The 20415-nt window shown below is 39.8% G+C and overlaps 1 protein-coding gene across 1 annotated transcript in view; it reads right to left on the bottom strand.

Moving 5' to 3' along the window:
• Nucleotides 1-14: 14 nt before the first annotated feature.
• The window catches only part of LOC122557192 (endothelin receptor type B-like), a 45073-nt gene continuing 24672 nt past the window's right edge, over nucleotides 15-20415 (bottom strand). The window contains exons 3-8 of the mRNA XM_043704610.1: nucleotides 18141-18253; nucleotides 7067-7271; nucleotides 5830-5979; nucleotides 5053-5186; nucleotides 4326-4434; nucleotides 15-2798 (exon numbers count right to left, since the gene is read on the bottom strand). Coding sequence (XP_043560545.1) covers nucleotides 2652-2798; nucleotides 4326-4434; nucleotides 5053-5186; nucleotides 5830-5979; nucleotides 7067-7271; nucleotides 18141-18253 — 858 coding nt within the window. The 3' untranslated portion in view covers nucleotides 15-2651. The remainder of the gene's footprint in view (nucleotides 2799-4325; nucleotides 4435-5052; nucleotides 5187-5829; nucleotides 5980-7066; nucleotides 7272-18140; nucleotides 18254-20415) is intronic.

Below are 20415 nucleotides of genomic sequence, written 5' to 3'. Positions count from 1 at the left end.
CTTCACAGAAACGCTATCATCCCAGTTGATTGCAGCTGATTTTCTGGATGCATTTAATTTCCCAGGTTGATCATCTTCTCTTGGTTTAAATCAGATTTTGAAATTCCAGATACATAGCAAGTCCAACTCAAGACTAGATTAACTTGTGTTAGGTCTTTTTCTCTATATTTTCTGTTATGTCCAGCTGCTTATAGATATACAACAGGCATGCAGTGCAATTTGACAGATCTAAGGGGACTTTTGTGGATGTGAACCCCCCCCTTAGGCAAGGTAAACACTGTCAGTTAAGGGCATATAGTACTGCCAATAAAGGGTATACTGTAAACATCTTAAAATAAAAGGATGCAGACTGAAAAATAGTTATCTTCTTGAGTTCAAAAATGTTTGGATACTTTCTCTGGTTAGAATTGAATCAAGTTGATATGGGTAAAATGTAATTTAATTGTGAGCAATGGCCTTTCTCTCTCTAAGTTGTTCCAGGTACAACAATACACTTGTGATTGGGTTAACCCCTCTCTTAAGTAGCAGTGTGTAAGTATGCTTTTCCTGTTTATGTTCCTGCTAACTGGAAAAAAAAATTAGTTTCAGTCTTTAAGAATGTAGTTTATCAAACTTTTAGAAGTGTTTCATTTCAACCAAGGAATTTGTCAATGATAGCTAGCTGTTTTTAACATGAGTTTGTAATGGGGTTGTTGGCCTAAGTCTGTCTAAATCACTCTAATGACCCAAAGCATTAACTTTTTCTTTTGCTACAGATGCTGCCAGACTTGCTCAGTTTCTCCTGCTTAAACTACTGCAGTATATCTGGTACAGACACATCTATGCTGCTGTTTGGAAGCAAGTTCCAAGATTTTGACTGAGTAACAACGAGGGAATAATGATATAGTTCAAAATCTTTATTTTGTGTGGCTAGGAGGAGAACTAATGGATGGTATTCCCATGTGTTTGCTGTCTTAAACTTCTAGATTTTAGAAGTTTTGAAAAGTGCTAATAAAAGGGGCTTATGGAATTGCTGTGGTGCATCTGTATATGCACTGTTGCCGTTTTGGGTTGGTTGTGGTGAGAATACCTGTTTTAAATTGACAGATGAGTTGTTGATCAGGTTGACTGATTTGTCCTGATACTGTTGAGCTGCAGTCATCCAGGCAAGTGGAGAGTATTTATCACACTTCTGATTTGGCATTGTAGATGGTGGATAGGCTTTGAAAGTTAGGAGGTGAGTTACTTATCTCAGCATTACCAGTCTCTGATCTGCTGATGTAACTATACTATTTATATAGCTGGTCCTATTCAGTTTCTCGTAAATGGTAACCCAAGACGTGAAATTGAGGGTTCAGTAATCATAATATAATGTCAAGGGAATGTGGCTAGATTCTATCTTATTGGAGATGGTCATTGCTTGGAAGTTGTGTGATGTGTATGTTTGCCATTTATTAGCTCAAGCATGGATGTTGTCCAGGTCTTGCTGCTCATCACACAGATGGCTTCAGTGTCCAAGGAGTTATAAGTTTTACTGAATATTCAGCAATAACCAGTGGACACCTCTACTCTGACCTTATAATGGAAGGAATGTAATTAAGGAAGTTGCTGAAGACAGTTGGGCTGCTGATACAACCCTGAGAATTTCTTGCACTGATAGCTAGGGACTGAGATGATTAGATTACATCAATCATGACCGTGTTTGTTTGAACTAGGTATGACTAACCAGTGGAAGAGATTTTTCCTGATTTCTGTTGACTTCAGTTTTCTTGGGGCTGCTTTGTACCATGCTTATTCAAGGTCCATCTTGATGTTAAGGGCAGTCACCTTTCACATCGCTATTCAGTTCAATTTATTTGTTCATGTTTGGACCAAGATTGTAATGCATGCCAAGAGCCAAATGGCCCTGACATAAGCCAAACTGAGCATCAGTGAACTGTACAAGTGGCACTTGACAGATGTTGTCATCAACTTGCTGATGATGGAAAATAGCCTAATGGATAATTGGTTGGTTTGATTTGTCCTGCTTTTTTTTTTGTTAGGTTGGTGTGGACTTGTTGGGCCAAATGGCCTGATTCCATACTGTAGGGATTCTATGATTCTCTATACCATGGCAATTTTCCACAATATCAGGTTGATGCCAGTGTTTTAACTGTATGGAAAGCTTAGCAAGGGACACGGCTAGTTCTGGGGCCAAAGTCTTCATTTCTAATTTTACAGATTCAAAGTGGGCATGCCATCTAGGAGTAAGGTAAATCTCCCAGTGATTGGTACATAGATATCTGTAACTGCAACTACAATTTCTTGGAAATATAGCATTGTTTAAACTTCTAATGGTTAGAATCTTTATGAAAAAAAGTCTGCTTTTCAGTTTCTTACTTTTTAAAGAGCTTTTGGCCGTTAGGATAAACTATTTATATTTTATTTTTGTTCTCTATGGCAATTAAACATTTATGTAGGTGATCAATAAAAGATGAACATTTGATATTGGAATATAGAGAGCACAGTCAAAGCATTTGCTTTATTCATGCCTGCAAATATTCAGAGACTCACAATGTGTAGACAGACATCTCCTTTGGATCTTCCAAAACAAAATGCAAGTTCACGTATGAAACTGACCTATGTGGCAGTGAGAGCCAAGAAGTGTTTTCTCCTTTTCTTTAAAAAAAGGCTCATGATGAACTGTACTTGTTACTGAAGCGTGAGCTGCTCCGATCCAGGCCATTTGCATGGCTGTTGGCTTTCCATTTGACAACAGCCATTCTCTCATCCATTGGTGTGCTCAGAGCTGGCCGCTGACACCAGCAACACAAGCAAGACTGTGGTAATAAGGAAATAAATTTAGCATAAAATTAACAGATTGGGGGAGGAAACCCATGCAGACACTGGGAGAATGTGCAAACTCCACACAGACAGTCGCCCGAGGCAGGAATCGAACCCAGGTCCCTGGCGCTGTGAGGTAATAGTGCTAACCACTGAGCCACTATGCCACCCTAATAGAATAAGATAGTGATTTAATAATAAAAGTATTTTAAATGTTACTTGTATAAACATGAGCCAGTGTAGATGACTGCCTGAAGACAGAGATAAATGGGGCAGAACTGAAAGTCATTAAATTTTGAAAAAAATTAGAGCTCCTGGAGGGTGAGAGCTGAGGATTATTTAACAAGTGAATGTTAGCAAAGCTGTTATTGGATTAAAAACATGAACATACAGATTAGCGGCAGAAGTAAGTTACTCAGCCCCTTGAGCCTGCTCTGCCATGACTACTCCACATTCCTACCTACAGCAATAACCTCTCATATTCTTTGCATAGCTATTTTCCTCTGTCTTAAACATATCTAAAAATACTGCTTTCACTGTCTTTTGAGGGAGAGAGTTCCAAAGACCCTTCCCCCTTAGAGAACAAAACTCTCATCACTGTCTTAAATGGGTGACCTATAGTTTCAGAGAGTTATGGATCAAATGAGGGAGCTGAATGTGAATTACTGATGGAGTAAGTGAGTTAGTTTGTTTTCTAGGGTTGTGGTGGGTAGAAAAGTGTGGGTGGAAATGGACTTTAACAAGTGGACAGAAAATGGCATGAAGATCTAAGCAACAGAGAGTCCTAAAATGATTGTGAGATCTGGGTGAGGCTATTATTATATTAATTTACTTGCAGACTAAGAATGAGCAAGGTTAAGAGGTAGAGAAATTGGTGGACAGCAGACAAGGGGCATGAAGACATGTGTATGGCAGCGCCTTAGAATGAGTATAAAGCTTGCTTATGACTCTCCACGTGGAGTCTTTAACATGAATAGGCTGTTACACTCTGGCTACCATAGAGTTCTGGCTGACCAGGAAACACTCCTGCTCTCAACACCTGTTGTAGACAGTCGGAAGCATTTACAAGATCATAATCAATCTGTTTGGCTACATTATGATACCGTTTTTCTAACCATTCGGAAGTGGGTCTTGAATCCAGAATTTCTGGACCAGAGGTAAAATTGCAGCTACATGATCTCCAAAAAAAGTTAAGGTAGAAAGCTGAAAGCATTTTAAAAATTGTTCACAGATGGGGTGTCAAAGGTTACCCCAGCATATATTGCCCAAACCTAATTGCTAGGAGTAGATGGTGAGTTACTTTTTGAGCTGCTACATTCCCTGGAGGTTTAGGTGCACCCACAGTGCTGTTAGGGAGGTAGGTCTAAATAATCGCAGTAAAGTGAGGTCCTTGTGCCTTGCTACAGGGTTTTTAGGCTGGTCTGCATCCACTGTTCTTGATGACGGTTAGGATATAGTTCAAAAATCTATATAGAAAATAAACCCTTTGATTTCACTATTTGTAAACTTTGTTTCAAAATTACCTTGAAGCAGTTCTTGAATTTTTGACTCACAAAATACAATGCCACTGGATTTATGCAGGAGTTGAGAGAAGCCATGTTAATCCCAATGTAATCCAGAACTAGAAGAAAACTGAATAGAAACACTGTGAAAATTAATTGTGTTGTAAGTTAGCCATTTATTTTCTACCTCTTTTCTAATACATGAAATTACAGTCAGATCTATTAGCCTGTTATTCTTCAATTCAAGAACTGTTATAATTAATACGAAATAAAATGAAAGCCTCATACCTGACGTGATAAAAGTCAGAAATTAAATGATTATAGGACAATGCTCTACAGTAGACAATTTAAGATTTGTCATTCTTCCTATTCATCCCCCCTACTCCCAAATCATCAATGTCAGACCCCAATTTTCTTATCTCCTTAATCTCTTTCATGGAGTAAACATAAATTTCTTTTGCTATTTCTTAGCCTATTGATTTAAGAACTTGAATTATCCAATGTTTCTATTTTTCTGTAAGAGTAAACAGGGTGGCCACAATAATTTTAAATGTTATCTCATTGCAGGCTGCATTGGTTCACTTCCATTTTTGGCTAAGGGATACTTGGTACCTACCCAAAGTATGAACAATGGTTTAATGACCTTGTGTACCTGAACTAAGGAACCAAGGTGAAAAACCAAGATCTGCAGTACAGGGTGCCACCAAATAGAAACAAAGGCATCTTTCAAAATGTACCACACACTTACCTGAGGAGTTCACATCTGTGGGGGTCTTGCTGATCATAGATAGTTTTCTTAAGAATTCTGCTTAAATGCAGTGGGAGCCAACACATAGCAAAGACAACCACTAGACAGAAGACTGTTTTAGCCACTTCACGTCTCTGGGGAAAAGTAAAGACCATTTTAACATTTCTCTAATTATTAAGTCTCCTGCTCTAACAGAATAGCTAAAATCAACTTGGTATGACTGTGTTGCTATTTGAACAAAGATCCACTAGATAAATAGATGTTTTAAAATGTTTATGTGAAAGGAAAAATGCAGTTTATGGTACAGTCACAAATAGTCTACAAGTGTTATGACCAGACTCAAGTGTATCTTTGAACTGAGGAGATGTTAGTGGGGGTTGTGTGTGTGGTCAGACTTGGGTGGGCAGTTTTATTATATTGATTTAATCTCTTACTTAATTGTACAGTTGGACCCATTTGGACAATGGTCTTGGTTTAATAGCTGTTGTGAATGTATCCTGAATACGATGGATAACTGCCTCCTCCGCTTCCATTAGAATTACTACTTTTATCTATTGTCCATGCTGTTGAAATCTGGTTTATTAAATTGGAGTGTAGCCAAAGGAAGTTGAAGTATTGGGCCACTATTTGTGGTGTAAAGTGGATCATGTTAAAGTTTAAATGAAAGTTTGCATTCTTTAAATTTTGAGACTTTATTTTCAGTGTAGGCTTATATTTCTGTATACTGGGTACTTTGTACATGTGTTTTGGTGTATCTGAGTGTTTCAGATTCCTTACCTGTTTGATATGATCATTGAGAGCAATTTGCATCCCATTCCTCCTGCTCAGCATCTCACAAGTCATGAGAGTGTAGAATATACCAGTGCAAGCCAGAGGCAGACAGAAGTAAAAGCCAAATAGCCACCAATCTTTCACATTCTTGTAGAACTATATGAAAACAATCCTGATAGTATGAATTTATAATTGATAAACAACAGCTACCTAAACTTTACACTAAGCACTCTTCATGAGGTAGTTCAAATTACTTCTATGTTGAACAAAGTAGAAATTGAAAAATCTAATTTTGAAAATAAATCCTATTATAATAATAGTTTTTTTTTAAACTGGACGTAATTTGGAAACTACCAGCTCCTTTTCACACAGACAAGTGAATGTCTGATTGTAAGTAATTCTAGCTCCATTCTTATTGAATGTCAGAATTTCATCAGGAATTCAGATTCGAAGATTATTTTACTCAAATTTCATAATAATTTATTAAATGGCTAAATAAAAGACAAAATGTTATGTAGAGAGAGAAAATCGTATTTGATCCTAACCAGGGAAGAAAGCAATCAATTACAGCACTAAGCTCTCTAAATATGAACTGGATCTTCACTCCCTCGCACACTTTTTTAAAATCCAACTCTTGTTTCTTCCTCCGTTCCCATTTCAAGGAATATTCACTTTGTCCCGATGCCTTGGAATGATGCCACACAATTGAGATTAGAATTGTTTAGATTGCTTAAAGTTGTAATAAAATTGCAGCCCAAATTACGTTTAAAAGAGAGTCTAGCAAGTATACAGTGCAATTGTAATGTCAATAAAGGACCTTTTGAAAATGGTGGTTATGGGAAAAGTGGCAGCCATTTTATAGAACAGCAAGGTCTCAAACTTGCAAACCATATCTATTTGGCAGGTGAGAGATAGTCTTATGATATGCCAAAGATGCTAATATATCCAGGACTTTCATGTCGCTGGCCTTTTCAACTTCCCAAACTACTGGATAACACTGGGACATTAACACAGGGATAAATCTGTTTCACGGATCATTTATTTTCAGGTTCTGGATTCAGGACATCTCTATTCCCTTCCCTATTCCACATTACATCAGGCTGTATAATAAGAGTAATTATGTTATCTAAATATTCACATCCAGTACAGATTGGACTGTTACGATCAAATTTCTAATTGTCATTCTTGTCCTATGTTGCTTAAATGTTAATATAGAGATTTGAAGTTTTATGTTGACACCTACCTCCATGAATACTGATGGCTTTGTTAGATGGAGTAGACATACTTTCAGTTTCTCTCCCCGATAGTCTATTGAGAACATGTTAAATCCTACAGCTTCTGGAATTGCTAAAACAATTGAAATGACCCAAATAGCTATTACTTCCACTGCTTTCCTCAGGGGAATGCCAATTCCCTGAATTCGGCTCCAAGATGCTACAGCTCGGTACCTGCAAAAAAACACAGGCAAAAAATCTTCTAATTGAAATGTTTTCATTTTAGGAAATGTATTTGCAAAGGTAGTTATGATGCTCAGTTGTTTCATGACAAATCTACACCCTTGTTATCACTTCCATTCAGCAGAATGCTTCTGATAATTTTAGAGTCAACTAGTTGCCATTAACAATATTTTAGAAATATATTAGTTGATTTCTCATACTGCTGCTCATGGACAAACTAAATGATGCCTTTGTGTAATTGTAAGGTTGATTTCTTTCCAGTGTAGCAATTGGAATCCTACTCATCTGGAACACAAAATGTGGGTGGACCTAATGTAATCATGGGCTCTGAACTTGCGTAGGAGAAAAAATTGGTAGTCTTTCATGCAGTCTGTCTCGTGTATGCTAGATATGCTGCTTCTGACTGAACAATTCCCAGAGATGGATGCTTGACTGAATTTGAGGCAGATAGTGAGGAAATCAGTAACAGGAAGTAACATTTTTGTCCTTGCCAATCTATCAATTGCAGATGCATCTTTCCACAATAGGATTGGAAGGAATGACCACCATACAGCCCTTATAGAGATAAAATCCTGTCTTCACATTGAAAATATTCGCCATATGTGTATTGTGGTGAACTAGATAGGATGGATTTAGATGATCCAATAGATAGTTTAGATGATCCAATCTAAACTCAAAACCAGTCATCGATGGGGTGTTAAGGAAGCAACAGGAGAATTGTATTCAACCACAATGACTGAAGGATCTGTTTCCATGCCATATGACTCTATGACTATAACAATCTGTAACCTTATGGCCCAACATATTCTCCAATCTTCCATTACCAACAAATTGCGGTATCAACCTGGTTCTCTGATTTTTCAAAGTACTTCAATAATTAATCTGTGTGGATAAAAGGGAACCGATCTCACACCTGCACACACACAGCATGGCTGCTGGGGGAAAAAATAAGCACTACTGCAGTTAGGCGGTAGTGTGGGGTTAAAATAAAAAAGGAACCGATAGATGTACAATATGGATTTCAGGCGACTGACTGTGTGGAGTCTGCACATTCTCCCCGTGTCTGCGTGGGTTTCCTCCGGGTGCTCCGGTTTCCTCCCACAGTCCAAAGATGTGCAGGTTAGGTGAATTGGTCACGCTAAATTGCCCGTAATGTTAGGTGCAGCGGTAAATGTAGGGGAATGGGTCTGGGTGGGTGCGCTTTGGTGGGTCGGTGTGGACTTGTTGGGCCGAAGGGCCTGTTTCCACACTGTAAGTAATCTAATCTAATCTAAAAGGCAATAATGCGGTGCCACATTAAAGGTTATTACAGAAAATATAATCTTATGGTGTCGGGGCTAATATTGGTAGGGATAGAAGTTAGTGAGTTAACAGGAAACAAAGATTAGCCAACAATGGATCTTTATTTCTGACAGTGCTTCTGAAGCAGGACTTGCTTAGCAATAACCAACTAATGACACTTTGGTTCTGGCACAGCCCAAATAAACACTCTGCTCCTGACCTCATTACAGCTTTGGTCCAACAATGGTTAAAAGAGCTGAATTCCACAGGTGAGTTCCTTGGCATGAAGATAGCATTTTTCTGAGTATGACCTAAAGGAATGCTAGCATAGCTAGAGTCAATAAAAATCCAGTGAAAGCTCTCCAATAGCTGGCACAAACAAAGATGGATGTGATTGCTAAAGGTCAATCAGTTTGGGTCTAAGTCATTGCTGCAAGAATTCTTCAGAGTAGTGTTGAAGGCCCAAATCTCTTCAGTGGTTTAATTCATCATAAGGTCAGAAACGGTTGGTTGTGAATGCACTATGTTCAGCACCATTTGCAGTTCCTCATACTGAGCAGTCTGTGTCCATATGCAACAAGACCTGGACAGTGTCCAGGCATTGGATGGTAAGTGGCACCACATCAGTTCAAAGCAATCACTAATCCAACAACAGAGAAAACAATCACCATCCTCTTACATGCTCAATGGCATTACTATTGCTAAAACCCCAATTTGAACACCGTGGAGTTTATTGCTGCTCAGAAACTGACTGAATCAGCCTTATAAATACAGTGGTAACAAGAATAAGACAGAGATGGGTTCAGTGGTGCATAACTCAACTCTTTGAACTTCAAAACCTGTTCTTCATCAACTAAGCACAAATGAGGATTTTGATGGAATGCCAATTGCCTGGATGAGTGCAGCCCAAGAACAATCGACACCATCCAGGGCCAAGGCAGCCACTTGATTGGACTCCCATGCATCACCTTCAACATTTATTCCCCTCACTACTCACGCACTATGGCAACAATGAATTCCATTTACAAATTGCACTGCGTCAATATACAGTAGCGCCTCGAATTACGAACTTAATCCGTTCCGGGACCCGGTTCACGAATCGAAAAGTTCACGAACTGAATCGATTTTCCCATTGTTCAGATATTTCCGGAGTCTTTTCTCTTTTTTGTCTCTTGGAGGTTGGTGATGCCACAAGAAAACGATCCAGAGAAACTTGTTTTTTGCTTTGTTGCAGAATTTTCCGAAAATGGGACATGACATTGTCATTTAAAATGTTCACTTTCGTTCGTACCTTAAATTTCGTATGTACGTTGAAGCAAAATTTTACGTACAATCCTGTTCGTAAACCGATTTGTTCGTGAATGGGGTCGTTCGTATGTCGAGGCGCTACTGTACCACTGATTCAACATCACCTTTCAAACTCCCAAACTCTACACCTAGAAGCACAAGCATAGCAGATTCACAGGAACACCACCACCTGCAAGCTCCTCTCCAAGCTATGTGCAATTCTGATTTGCAACTATATCTCTCTTCTTTCATAGTCATTATGCCAAAATCCTGAAACTCCTTTATAACAGCAGTGGGTGTACTTACATGCCAAGTACTGCAGCAGTTCAGGGATGCAGTCCACCCTCACCTCAAGGACAATCAAGCATGGATTATAAATGCTATCCTAGCCAGTCACACACTCATCCCAAGAGCACTGATTAGATTATAGATTACATTACAGTGTGGAAACAGGCCCTTCTCCCCAACAAGTCCACACCGACCCGCCCATACTCCTACATTTACCCATTACCTAACACCATGGGCAATTTAGCATAGCCAATTCACCTGACCTGCACATCTTTGGATTGTGGGAGGAAACCGGAGCACACGGAGGAAACCCACGCAGACACGGGGAGAATGTGCAAACTCCACACAGTCAGTCGCCTGAGGCGGGAAATGAACCCAGGCGCTGTGAGGCAGCAGTGCTAACCACTTTGCCACCGTGCCGCTCATCTTGTACTATCAAATTAATATGGATATAGGAAGGTTTTACACTCTGAAATCACTGTCATGTTTTAAGCACCAGCACTTGATTCTGTGAATATCTGTACAGAATAAGTATATTGTTTTTCAAACAAAAAGGTTGCAGCCTGTTCTTTCGTTTCCAATTGTTACATCCTAGTAAATCCTTTCTGCAATTCTAATCATGCTTAAATGTCCAGTTATGAAATGGAAATCACACCTGAACATAATACAATATATCAGATCTCACCAAACTTCTTGTTAAGATTACCCTTTGGTTTCCGGCTCATGAGGTGTCTGCATGAGTCAGCTGCTTCTCTGTGCTGCTAAGTTCTGAGGTAGCAAGCAGAGTCATCACCCTGAGTGAGCATGTCTTCGTCAGCCTTGTTTTATTTATCAGGGTCTAACTGTCTCTAATGCGTGACCGGGGACATGTATAGACTAATGATTTTGTCTGCAATGAAAATTTTCATATAGCACCTATAACATAGCTTTACAGGGACATTAAAGATCAAAATTTAACACTGAATCATGCATTTCAATATTGAGGCAGATACCTAAATGCAGTTTCAAAGTTTCATTTTAATAAGGGCCATTTTAAAAGAGGAGGGAGATGTACAGGGGTGGAGATGTTTCCAGAGGGAATTCCATAAATTAGGCCTATGACACTGATGGTGTAGTGACTAAATTTGGGGATGCTCAAACGGCTAGACTAAGAGAAGTGCATTTAAGTGAGGAGCAAGAGGATGGCCAGAGTGAGAGTAGGATTGATCGTGTTAGGGGATTCTGTAGTCAGAGGTACAGACAGACATTTCTGTGGCCAGCAGAGCAAAAGCAGAATGGTGTGTTGTTTCCCTGGTGCCAGGATCCAGGATATCTCAGAGAGGGTGCAGAATGTTCTCACGGGGGAGAGGGGCCAGCAGGAGGTCATTGTCCACATTGGAACCAACGATACAAGAAGGGAAAAGGTTGAGACTCTGAAGGGACATTACGGAGAGTTAGGCAGAAAATTAAAAAGGAGGTCCTCAAGGGTAGTAATATCTGGATTACTCCCAGTGCTATGAGCTAGTGAGCTGAAAAATGTGTTGCTGGAAAAGCGCAGCAGGTCAGGCAGCATCAAAGGAGCAGGAGAATCGGCGTTTCGGGCATAAGCCTGAAACATCAATTCTCCTGCTCCTTTGAAGCTGCCTGACCTGCTGCGCTTTTCCAGCAGCACATTTTTCAGCTCTGATCTCTAGCATCTGCAGTCCTCACTTTCTCCTACGAGCTAGTGAGGGCAGGAATAGGAGGATAGAGCAGATACAGCATGGCTGAGGAGCTGGTGTATGGTAGAAGGATTCACATTTTTGGATCATTGGAATCTCTTTTGGGGTAGAAGTGACCTGTACAAGAAGGACGGGTTGCACCTAAATTGGAAGGGGACTAATATACTGGCAGGGAAATTTGCTAGAACTGCTTGGGAGGATTTAAACTAGTAAGGTGGGGGGGGTGGGACCCAGGGAGATAGTGAGGAAAGAGATCGATCTGAGACGGGTACAGCTGAGAACAGAAGTCAGTCAAGGCAGTCAAGGCAGGCAGGGACAAGATAGGACTAATAAATTAAACTATCTATTTCACTGCAAGGGGCCTAACAGGGAAGGCAGATGAGCTCAGGGCATGGCTAGGAACATGGGACTGGGATATCATAGCAATTACAGGAACATGGCTCAGGGATGGGCAGGACTGGTAGCTTAATGTTCCAGGATACAAATGCTACAGGAAGGATAGAAAGGGAGGCAAGAGAGGAGGGGGAGTGGCACTTTTGATAAGGGATAGCATTACAGCTGTGCTGAGGGAGGATATTCCTGGAAATACATCCAGAGAAGTTATTTGGGTGGAACTGAGAAATAAGAAAGGGATGATCACCTTATTGGGATTGTATTATAGACCCCCCCAATAGTCAGAGGGTAATTGAGAAACAAACTTGTAAGGAGATCTCAGCTATCTGTAAGAATAATAGGGTAGTTCTGGTAGGGGATTTTAACTTTCCAAACATCGACTGAGACTGCCATAGTGTTAAAGGTTTAGATGGAGAGGAATTTCTTAAATTCTTACAAGACAATTTTCTGATTCAGTATGTGGATGTACCTACGAGAGAAGGTGCAAAACCTGACCTACTCTTGGGAAATAAGACAGGGCAGGTGACTGAGGTGTCAGTGGAGGAGCACTTTGGGGCCAGCGACCATAATTCTATTCGTTTTAAAATAGTGATGGAAAAGGATAGACCAGATCTAAAAGTTGAAGTTCTAAATTGGAGAAAGGCCAATTTTGAAGAATAGGCAAGAACTTTCAAAAACTGATTGAAGGCAGATGTTCGCAAGTAAAGGGACGGCTAGAAAATGGAAAGCCTTCAGAAATGAGATAACAAGAATCCAGACAAAGTATATTCCCATCAGTGTGAAAGGGAAGGCTGGTAGGTATAGGGAATGCTGGATGACTAAAGAAATTGAGGGTTTGGTTAAGAAAAAGAAAGAAGCATATGTCAGGTATAGACAGGATAGATTGAATAAATCCTTAGAAGAGTATAAAGAAAGTAGGAGTATACTTAAGAGGGAAATCAGGAGGGCAAAACGGGGACATGGGATAGCTTTGAAAAATAAAATTAAGGAGAATCCAAATAGTTTTTACAAATATATTAAGGGTAACTAGGGAGAGAATAGGGCCCCTCAAAGATCAGCAAGGCGGCCTTTGTGTGGAGCCACAGAAAATGGGGGACATACTAAATGAATATTTTGCATCAGTATTTATGGAAGATATAGACTGTAGGGAAATAGTTGGTGAAATCTTGCAAAATGTCCAGATTACAGAGGAGGAAGTGCTGGCTGTCTTGAAACGGTTAAAAGTGGATAAATCCCCAGGACCTGATCAGGTGTACCCGAGAACTCCATGGGAAGCTAGAGAAGTGATTGCTGGGCCTCTTGCTGAGATATTTGTATCATCGATAGTCACAGGTGAGGAGCCGGAAGACATGAGGTTGGCAAATGTGATGCCACTGTTTAAGAAGGGCGGTAAAGACAAGCCAGAGTACTATCGACCAGTGAGCCTGACCTCGGTGGTGGGCATGTTGTTGGAGGGAATCCTGAGGGACAGGATGTACATGTATTTGGAAAGGCAAGGACTGATTCGGGATAGTCAACATGGCTTTGTGCATGGGAAATCATGTCTCACAAACTTGATTGAGTTTTTTGAAGAAGTAACAAAGAAGATTGATGAGGGCAGAGCAGTAGATGTGATCTATATGAACTTCAGTAAGGCGATCGACAAGGTTCCCCGTGGGAGACTGATTAACAAGGTTAGATCTCATGGAACACAGGGAGAACTACCCATTTGGATACAGAACTGGCTCAAAGGTAGAAGACAGAGGGTGGTGGTGGAGGGTTGATTTTCAGACTGGAGGCCTGTGACCAGTGGAGTGCCACCAAAATTAGAGGTGTGGTGGACAGCGAAGAGGGTTACCTCAAATTACAACAGGATCTGGACCAGATGGGCCAATGGGCTGAGAAGTCCAAAGGGTCTGTTTCCATGCTGTACATCTCTATGACTCTATGACTCTATTCAGTACCAAGAGGGACCTTGACGTTTTTGAGGACAGCATGAAACAGGCTGATATGTTCGAACAGGTTGATGTTAAGAAGAAGGATGTACTAAAAACTTTTAAAAACATAAGGATAGATAGGTCCCGGTCCAGATGGGATATACCCAAGGTTACTACAGGAAGCGAGGAAATAGATTGCTGTGCCTTTTACAATGAACTTTGACAATCCTCACTGTCCACTGGAGTAGTGCCAGATGACTGGGAGGTGGCAAATGTTATTCCCTTGTTTAAGAAGGGAATAGGGATAATCCTGGGAATTACAGATCAGTCAGTCTTACGTCAGTGGTGGGCAAAATATTGGAGAGGATTCTGAGAGACAGGATTTATGATTATTTGGAAAACTGTAGTTTGATTAGAGATAGTCAGCGTGGCTTTGTGAGGAGCAGTTCATGCCTCACAAGCCTTATTGAATTCTTTGAGGATGTGACAAAACTCATTGATGGAAGTAGAGCAACAGATGTGGTGTACATGGATTTTAGCAAGGTGTTTGATAACATTCCCAATGGTAGGCTCATTCAGCAAGTAAGGAGGCACGGGATACAGAGAAATTTGGCTCTCTGGATCCGGAATTGGCTGGCCCATGGAAAACAGAGGGCGATAGTAGATGGAAAGTATTTAGCCTGGAGCTTGGTGACCTGTGATGTTCCGCAGGGATCTATTCCGGGACCTCTACTCTTTGTGATTTTTAGATATGACTTGGATGAGGAAGTGGAAGGGTGGATTAGTAAGTTTGCTGATGACATGAAGGTTGGTGGAGTGGTAGATAGTGTGGAGGGCTGTTGTAGGAATTCAATATAGAAAAGTATGAAATGATTCATTTTGAAAGGTCGAATTTGAATAAAAGATTCGGGGTTAAAGGCAGGCTTCTTGGCAGTGTGGAGGAACAGAGGGATCTTGGGGTCCCATGTCCAAACATCCCTCAAAGTTGCCACCCAAATTGATAGGGTTGTTAAAAAGATTTAGTGTGTTGGCTTTCCTTAGCAGGGGCATTGAGTTTAAGAGCTGCAAGGTTATGCTGTAGTTTTATAGAGCCCTGGTTAGACCACCCTTGGAATATTGTGTTCAGTTCTGGTCAGCTCATTGTAGGAAGGATTTGGAAGCTTTAGAGAGTGTGCAGAGGAGATTTACCAGGATGTTGCCTGGACTGGAGGGCATGTCTCTTGAAGAAAGGTTGAGGGAGCTAGTTGTTTTCTCATTGGAGCAAAGGAGGAGGAGAGGTGACTTGACAGAGCTATACAAGATGTTGAGAGGCTGAGTTAGAATGAATAGTCAGGGACTTTTTCCCAAGGCAGAAATGATTATCCCAAGGGGATATAATTTTAAGGTGATTGGAGGAAGATTTAGGGGAGATGTCAGAGGTCAGTTTTTTACACAGAGTGGTGGGTGCATGGAATGCACTGTCAGCAGTGGTAGTAGAGTCAGATACATTAGGGACATTTAAGCGACTCTTGGCTAGGCACATGGAAGATAGTAAAATGATGAGTATGTAGATTAGTTTGATCTTAGAGTAGGGTAAAAGATTGGCACAACTTCACGGGCCAAAGGGCCTGTACTGTGCTGTTCTGTTCTATGTTATGTACATTGATGAAGAGGAGCAATGCAATGGAGGAATTTTAAAGTAAATATGAGTTGCTTGATAAAGCAACTCATCAAGCCCAGTGTAATGGGTGAACAAGACTTGGTGCAAGTAAACACGTAAGGAGTAGAGCTTTGGAGGATACCACGTTGGAGATGCGATGGTGGATGTCATAATAGTCAGGTCTACAGGCAAAACGTGTGTGGATGATGGCTTTTATCAACAAATGAAATTGTGACCCTGGGTTAATGACATACCAACTAGGAGAGACAGAATATCCTTTGCCCATTGTCAAAAATTGTTCAGAATTTTGAACACATCAGATAAGGTCACTTCTAATCTTTTCTCTGCTGCAATAAGTTATAGCATCCCAGCATGATCAAGCTACTTGATAGTCAGGTGATTACAGCAAATTCTTAGTTCAGACATAACAAGATGGCCAAACCATTTTCAGCTCCTTCAGCAATGACATTCCTTCCTCCTTCAGGTCAGAAATGGAATTTTCACTGATGGTTGCACAATGCTCAATACCAAAAATGGCTCCTCGGATACTGAAGCAGTCCATGTAGAAATGCAGAAAGATCTGGGCAATACCTAGGCTTGGGCAGATATGTGGCAAGTAACATTTGATCCACACAAATTTTAAGCAATGGCCATCTCCAACAAGAGGGAATCTAGTCATCTCCCTTTAATGTCCAAAGGCATTAGCATCACCAAATTCTCCCATTATCAATATCCTTGGGGGTTACTATTGACCAGAAACTGTACTGATCTAGCCATATGAATACTGTGACAAAATAAGCAGGTCAGAAGGTGTAAGAGCAGCGAGTAACTCACCATTTGACTCTCCAAAGCTTGTTCATCATCTACAATGCACAATTGAGGGATGTGATCGAATACTTCCAATTTTCAAAAGTCTAATACTACTGATTGCCTGGGTGAGTACAGCTCCAACAAAACTCAAAAAGCTTTACAACATTCAGGGCATCGCAGTCCCCTTGATTGATGTCACATCCTCGAGCATTCACTCCCTTCCCCACTGATGCACAGTACTCTGATCCATGAAATGCACTGCAGAAGTTCATCAAGGTTCCTTAGACAGCACCTTCCAAACCCACAACCATTACCATCTTGAAGTAAAAGTGCAGAACATACATGGGAGCACCACCACTTGCATGCTATTTTCCAAGCTACTTCCTATCCTCACTTGGAAATATATTACTGTTCCTTCAGTATCACTGGGTCAAAATCATGGAATTCCCTAACTACATTGTGAGTGTACCTCACCAAATGGTTTGCAGCAGTTCAAGGAGGCAGCTCACCATTACTTTCTCAAGGGCAACAATGTTCCCTCTAAACAGTGCGCAGCCACTCTGATGTTCTGTGCACAGTGATTGGCATTGGCACACTGGCATTGACTTCTGGTTCTGTAAGTCACTACCATGCAAGGGGCACAGGGGCATGCACAGCCAGAAAAAAAAATTAAAAGGAATACTGATAGGCAATAAACTGTGCCTAGTCAGTGAAACTCACATCCCATGAATAAAAAGTGTCATCTACTCACATTCCAGTCTATGATGACTAGTTATGGATTTGCTTAGCCTTTTAAAGTAAATGAGCACATCGGAACACAACGTCCTTTTGCAAATGTGGCTGGAATATTGTCTTAATATGCTCAAAAATGCATTCACCATTCTGTGAAAATCCATTAAACATTCTTTACTCTCTGTTTTTAAGACAACATTGTAAAGAAGGATGATATAATCTTTATGAAGTAACTTGACACTTTTGGTAATGAGTTCAGTATCTTGACTAAGTCTGGAAATTATAGTATATTTGGGGTAGATAGGGCTCTTGTGGTACAGTGTTATGACCTTACCTTTGGAACACAGGGTCCAGGTTCAAGTCTTACCTGCTCCAGGCATGTACCTGAGCAGGTTGATTAATTGATTCAGGGAAGATGCTTTTGTTTTATTTAACCCATTTTTCCTAAATAACCTGTTCAAAAATGTTTTTACACAACACTGGAGCAGGTGGGACTTGAACCCAAGTGTCCTGGTTTAGGGGTAAGAACTCTACTTCTGTGCCACAAGTGGCCTCCAGGAAAGATATTTAAATATTGAATCTTAATTCCAAGTAGAAAAAATAATACCTGAAGCTATGAGTGGCTTTTTAAACAAGGTGGAGGTTTTATTTGTCACATTATCATTTTTTGCATCATCTGTTAGCCCTATTGACATCTATTTACTTTAATTCAATTCAATATTAAATTGGCTATTAAAACCTGTGATCACCATCATAATTAAAACTGCTTCTACTGGTTCATGTCTGAACAAGATGACAATGAGAGCTCTTTTACCTGTCAATGCTCAGTGCGCACAGACTGAGGACTGTGATACCAACAGATGCCTTCTGGATAAATGGCACAAGCTTACATACTTCAACACCGAAAGGCCAGTCTACAGCCAGAAGCTAATTAAAACAAATAAAAATAGAAATTAAGTGTTATTAAGATATTAGAACAATAACACAAATTTATATTCATACAGTGTCTTTAATGTAATATGCATCTCTTTACAGGTGCATTATAAAACAAACATGATACTGACCATATAAGGATGTATTAATTCAGATGGATAGGATTCAGTGAGAGTGATCAATAAAAAGTTGTAAATTCATGTAAAGAGTTGGTTCATGATATTCATGTTGATTTATGAATTATATACCTTCATTCCGCAATTTATAAAATTCTGTCATGGTTAAGTTGTCTTCAATGATGAAGGGTGAGGGACTGCTCCACAGGTTCGCTGAAAGGACAATCAAATCAAGTGGAGATGCCTTTTTGTAGAGTTATAGAATCACAAAGCACAGAAATAGATCCTTCGGTCCAACTCGTGCATGCTGACCAGACATCCCAATCTGACCTAGCTCCACTTGCCACCATTTGGCCCATATCCCTCTACACTCTTCCTAATCATATGCTTATCCAGATGCCTTTTAAATTGTATAATCTTCCACTATTTCCTCCCGTAGCTATATGTGGTAAGGAAAGAAAAGATACTCCAAATATTAAAAAGTTGAAGGGGAGGATGTCCTCTGTTCTCAGAAGGATAACGTGCTCACTTACTATATGTTTGGTAACAATGTGCCAGTACTACAGATGAATTTATGTTCCAGTTTATATGATTTTGGTGTGAATTAATGAAACTAAAATCAATTGTGAAAAAAAGTAGTGATCTAGAAATATATTATCTAAAGTTACATAGTTGCAATTCATTTTATAGATTTTATTTATCATATCAACCAGACCTGATATGGGTCTTTGTAACTGTTTAGTCACATCTTTACATTTCAACTTCCAAAACTTGCCTTTCATTTTCTAATCTGAGATAACCTATCTGTAATACTTCCTGCAAAAACTGAGCAATGATATCACTCCATTTATTAATATGAGTACTATAGAAAACAGCTTGGACATAGATTTGTTCATATTAGAGTTACTTTGTAAATTTAAGGGGACAAATAATATTTTCAAAAATGAACTTCGGAGACAGTGGACTTTAATAAAAGGAACAATGTACTATAGGCATAAATCTTGTTTGTATCATTCACCTTAAAATCTAGACATTGGAAGATATTATTTTTGCTATTGTAGGTTGACCAAAACATAGCCAATATCAACCATGGTTTATGAGGACATAGGAGGAGAAAGTGAGGACTGCAGATGCTGGAGATCAGAGCTGAAAATGTGTTATGAAGACATAGGGCAAAATATTCACAGCTTGGGAAGGATGTGGAAATGGCAAGGAATTGGAAAAACATGGCAAGTATGAAAAAAAATTCTTGATGTTTAGAATGTTGCAAAGTTGAGTAGAGTACTTGTAGAATGGGAGGCAGGAAGTTAGAATTTAGTGTTTGTAAAGTGCTGAGGGGGATGGGGACAGCATTGCATGGTCCCTTAAAAGATCATGTGATTTTTCTGTGGTTAGTGGTTTAAAATGGATGTCTGTGAGCAGCAACTTGAAGATTTGTAAGTACACAGAGAGCCTGAATTGAAACATTGTGTATGAATAATAGGCCAGCCAGCAGTTTTTGCCAAGACAACAGGCTTTTAAATTTAGCCAATCAGTTTGAACCAGGTACTTAGATACCAAAAACCTATTAAATTTAAATCTGTTAAGAAATATTGATATGTCATCATGGGTATAAAAGGAGGCAGTTGGACATAGACCCCAGAGCTACTGTCACCCACCAGGGCTAACAGCCCTCAGCTCTCGAGAGAATTGTTGGCTCTCACAGCCTGTATGTCTTAGAAAAAACACCATCTGAATAACAACAGAACCAATGATGGAGAAGGCATTCCTGACAGAAGAATCGACAGAGAAAGCTCAGAACATTCCAGGAGAGGTAACCTGGCTGTAATTTCAAAAGACTAAATTCTATTCTTTTTGGTTATGAGTCAGACATGCATTTATTGGAACAGCATACCATTAGAATTTTGTTTTATTTGGGAATAGTTAGTACTCAGATGGGATTTATTCAGTTTGTGAATAGTTTAGTTAATTTGTTAACTGGTAGAGTTAGATAAATAAATTGTTACTTGTTGATTTTTAAAAGTGAGTGTCAGGGATTTA

The sequence above is a fragment of the Chiloscyllium plagiosum genome, chromosome 15, assembly GCF_004010195.1.
Source record: "Chiloscyllium plagiosum isolate BGI_BamShark_2017 chromosome 15, ASM401019v2, whole genome shotgun sequence".
Lineage (NCBI taxonomy): Eukaryota > Metazoa > Chordata > Chondrichthyes > Orectolobiformes > Hemiscylliidae > Chiloscyllium > Chiloscyllium plagiosum.
The sequence above is the reverse complement of the archived record's forward strand: the minus strand, read 5'-3'. Positions and strand labels throughout refer to the sequence as shown.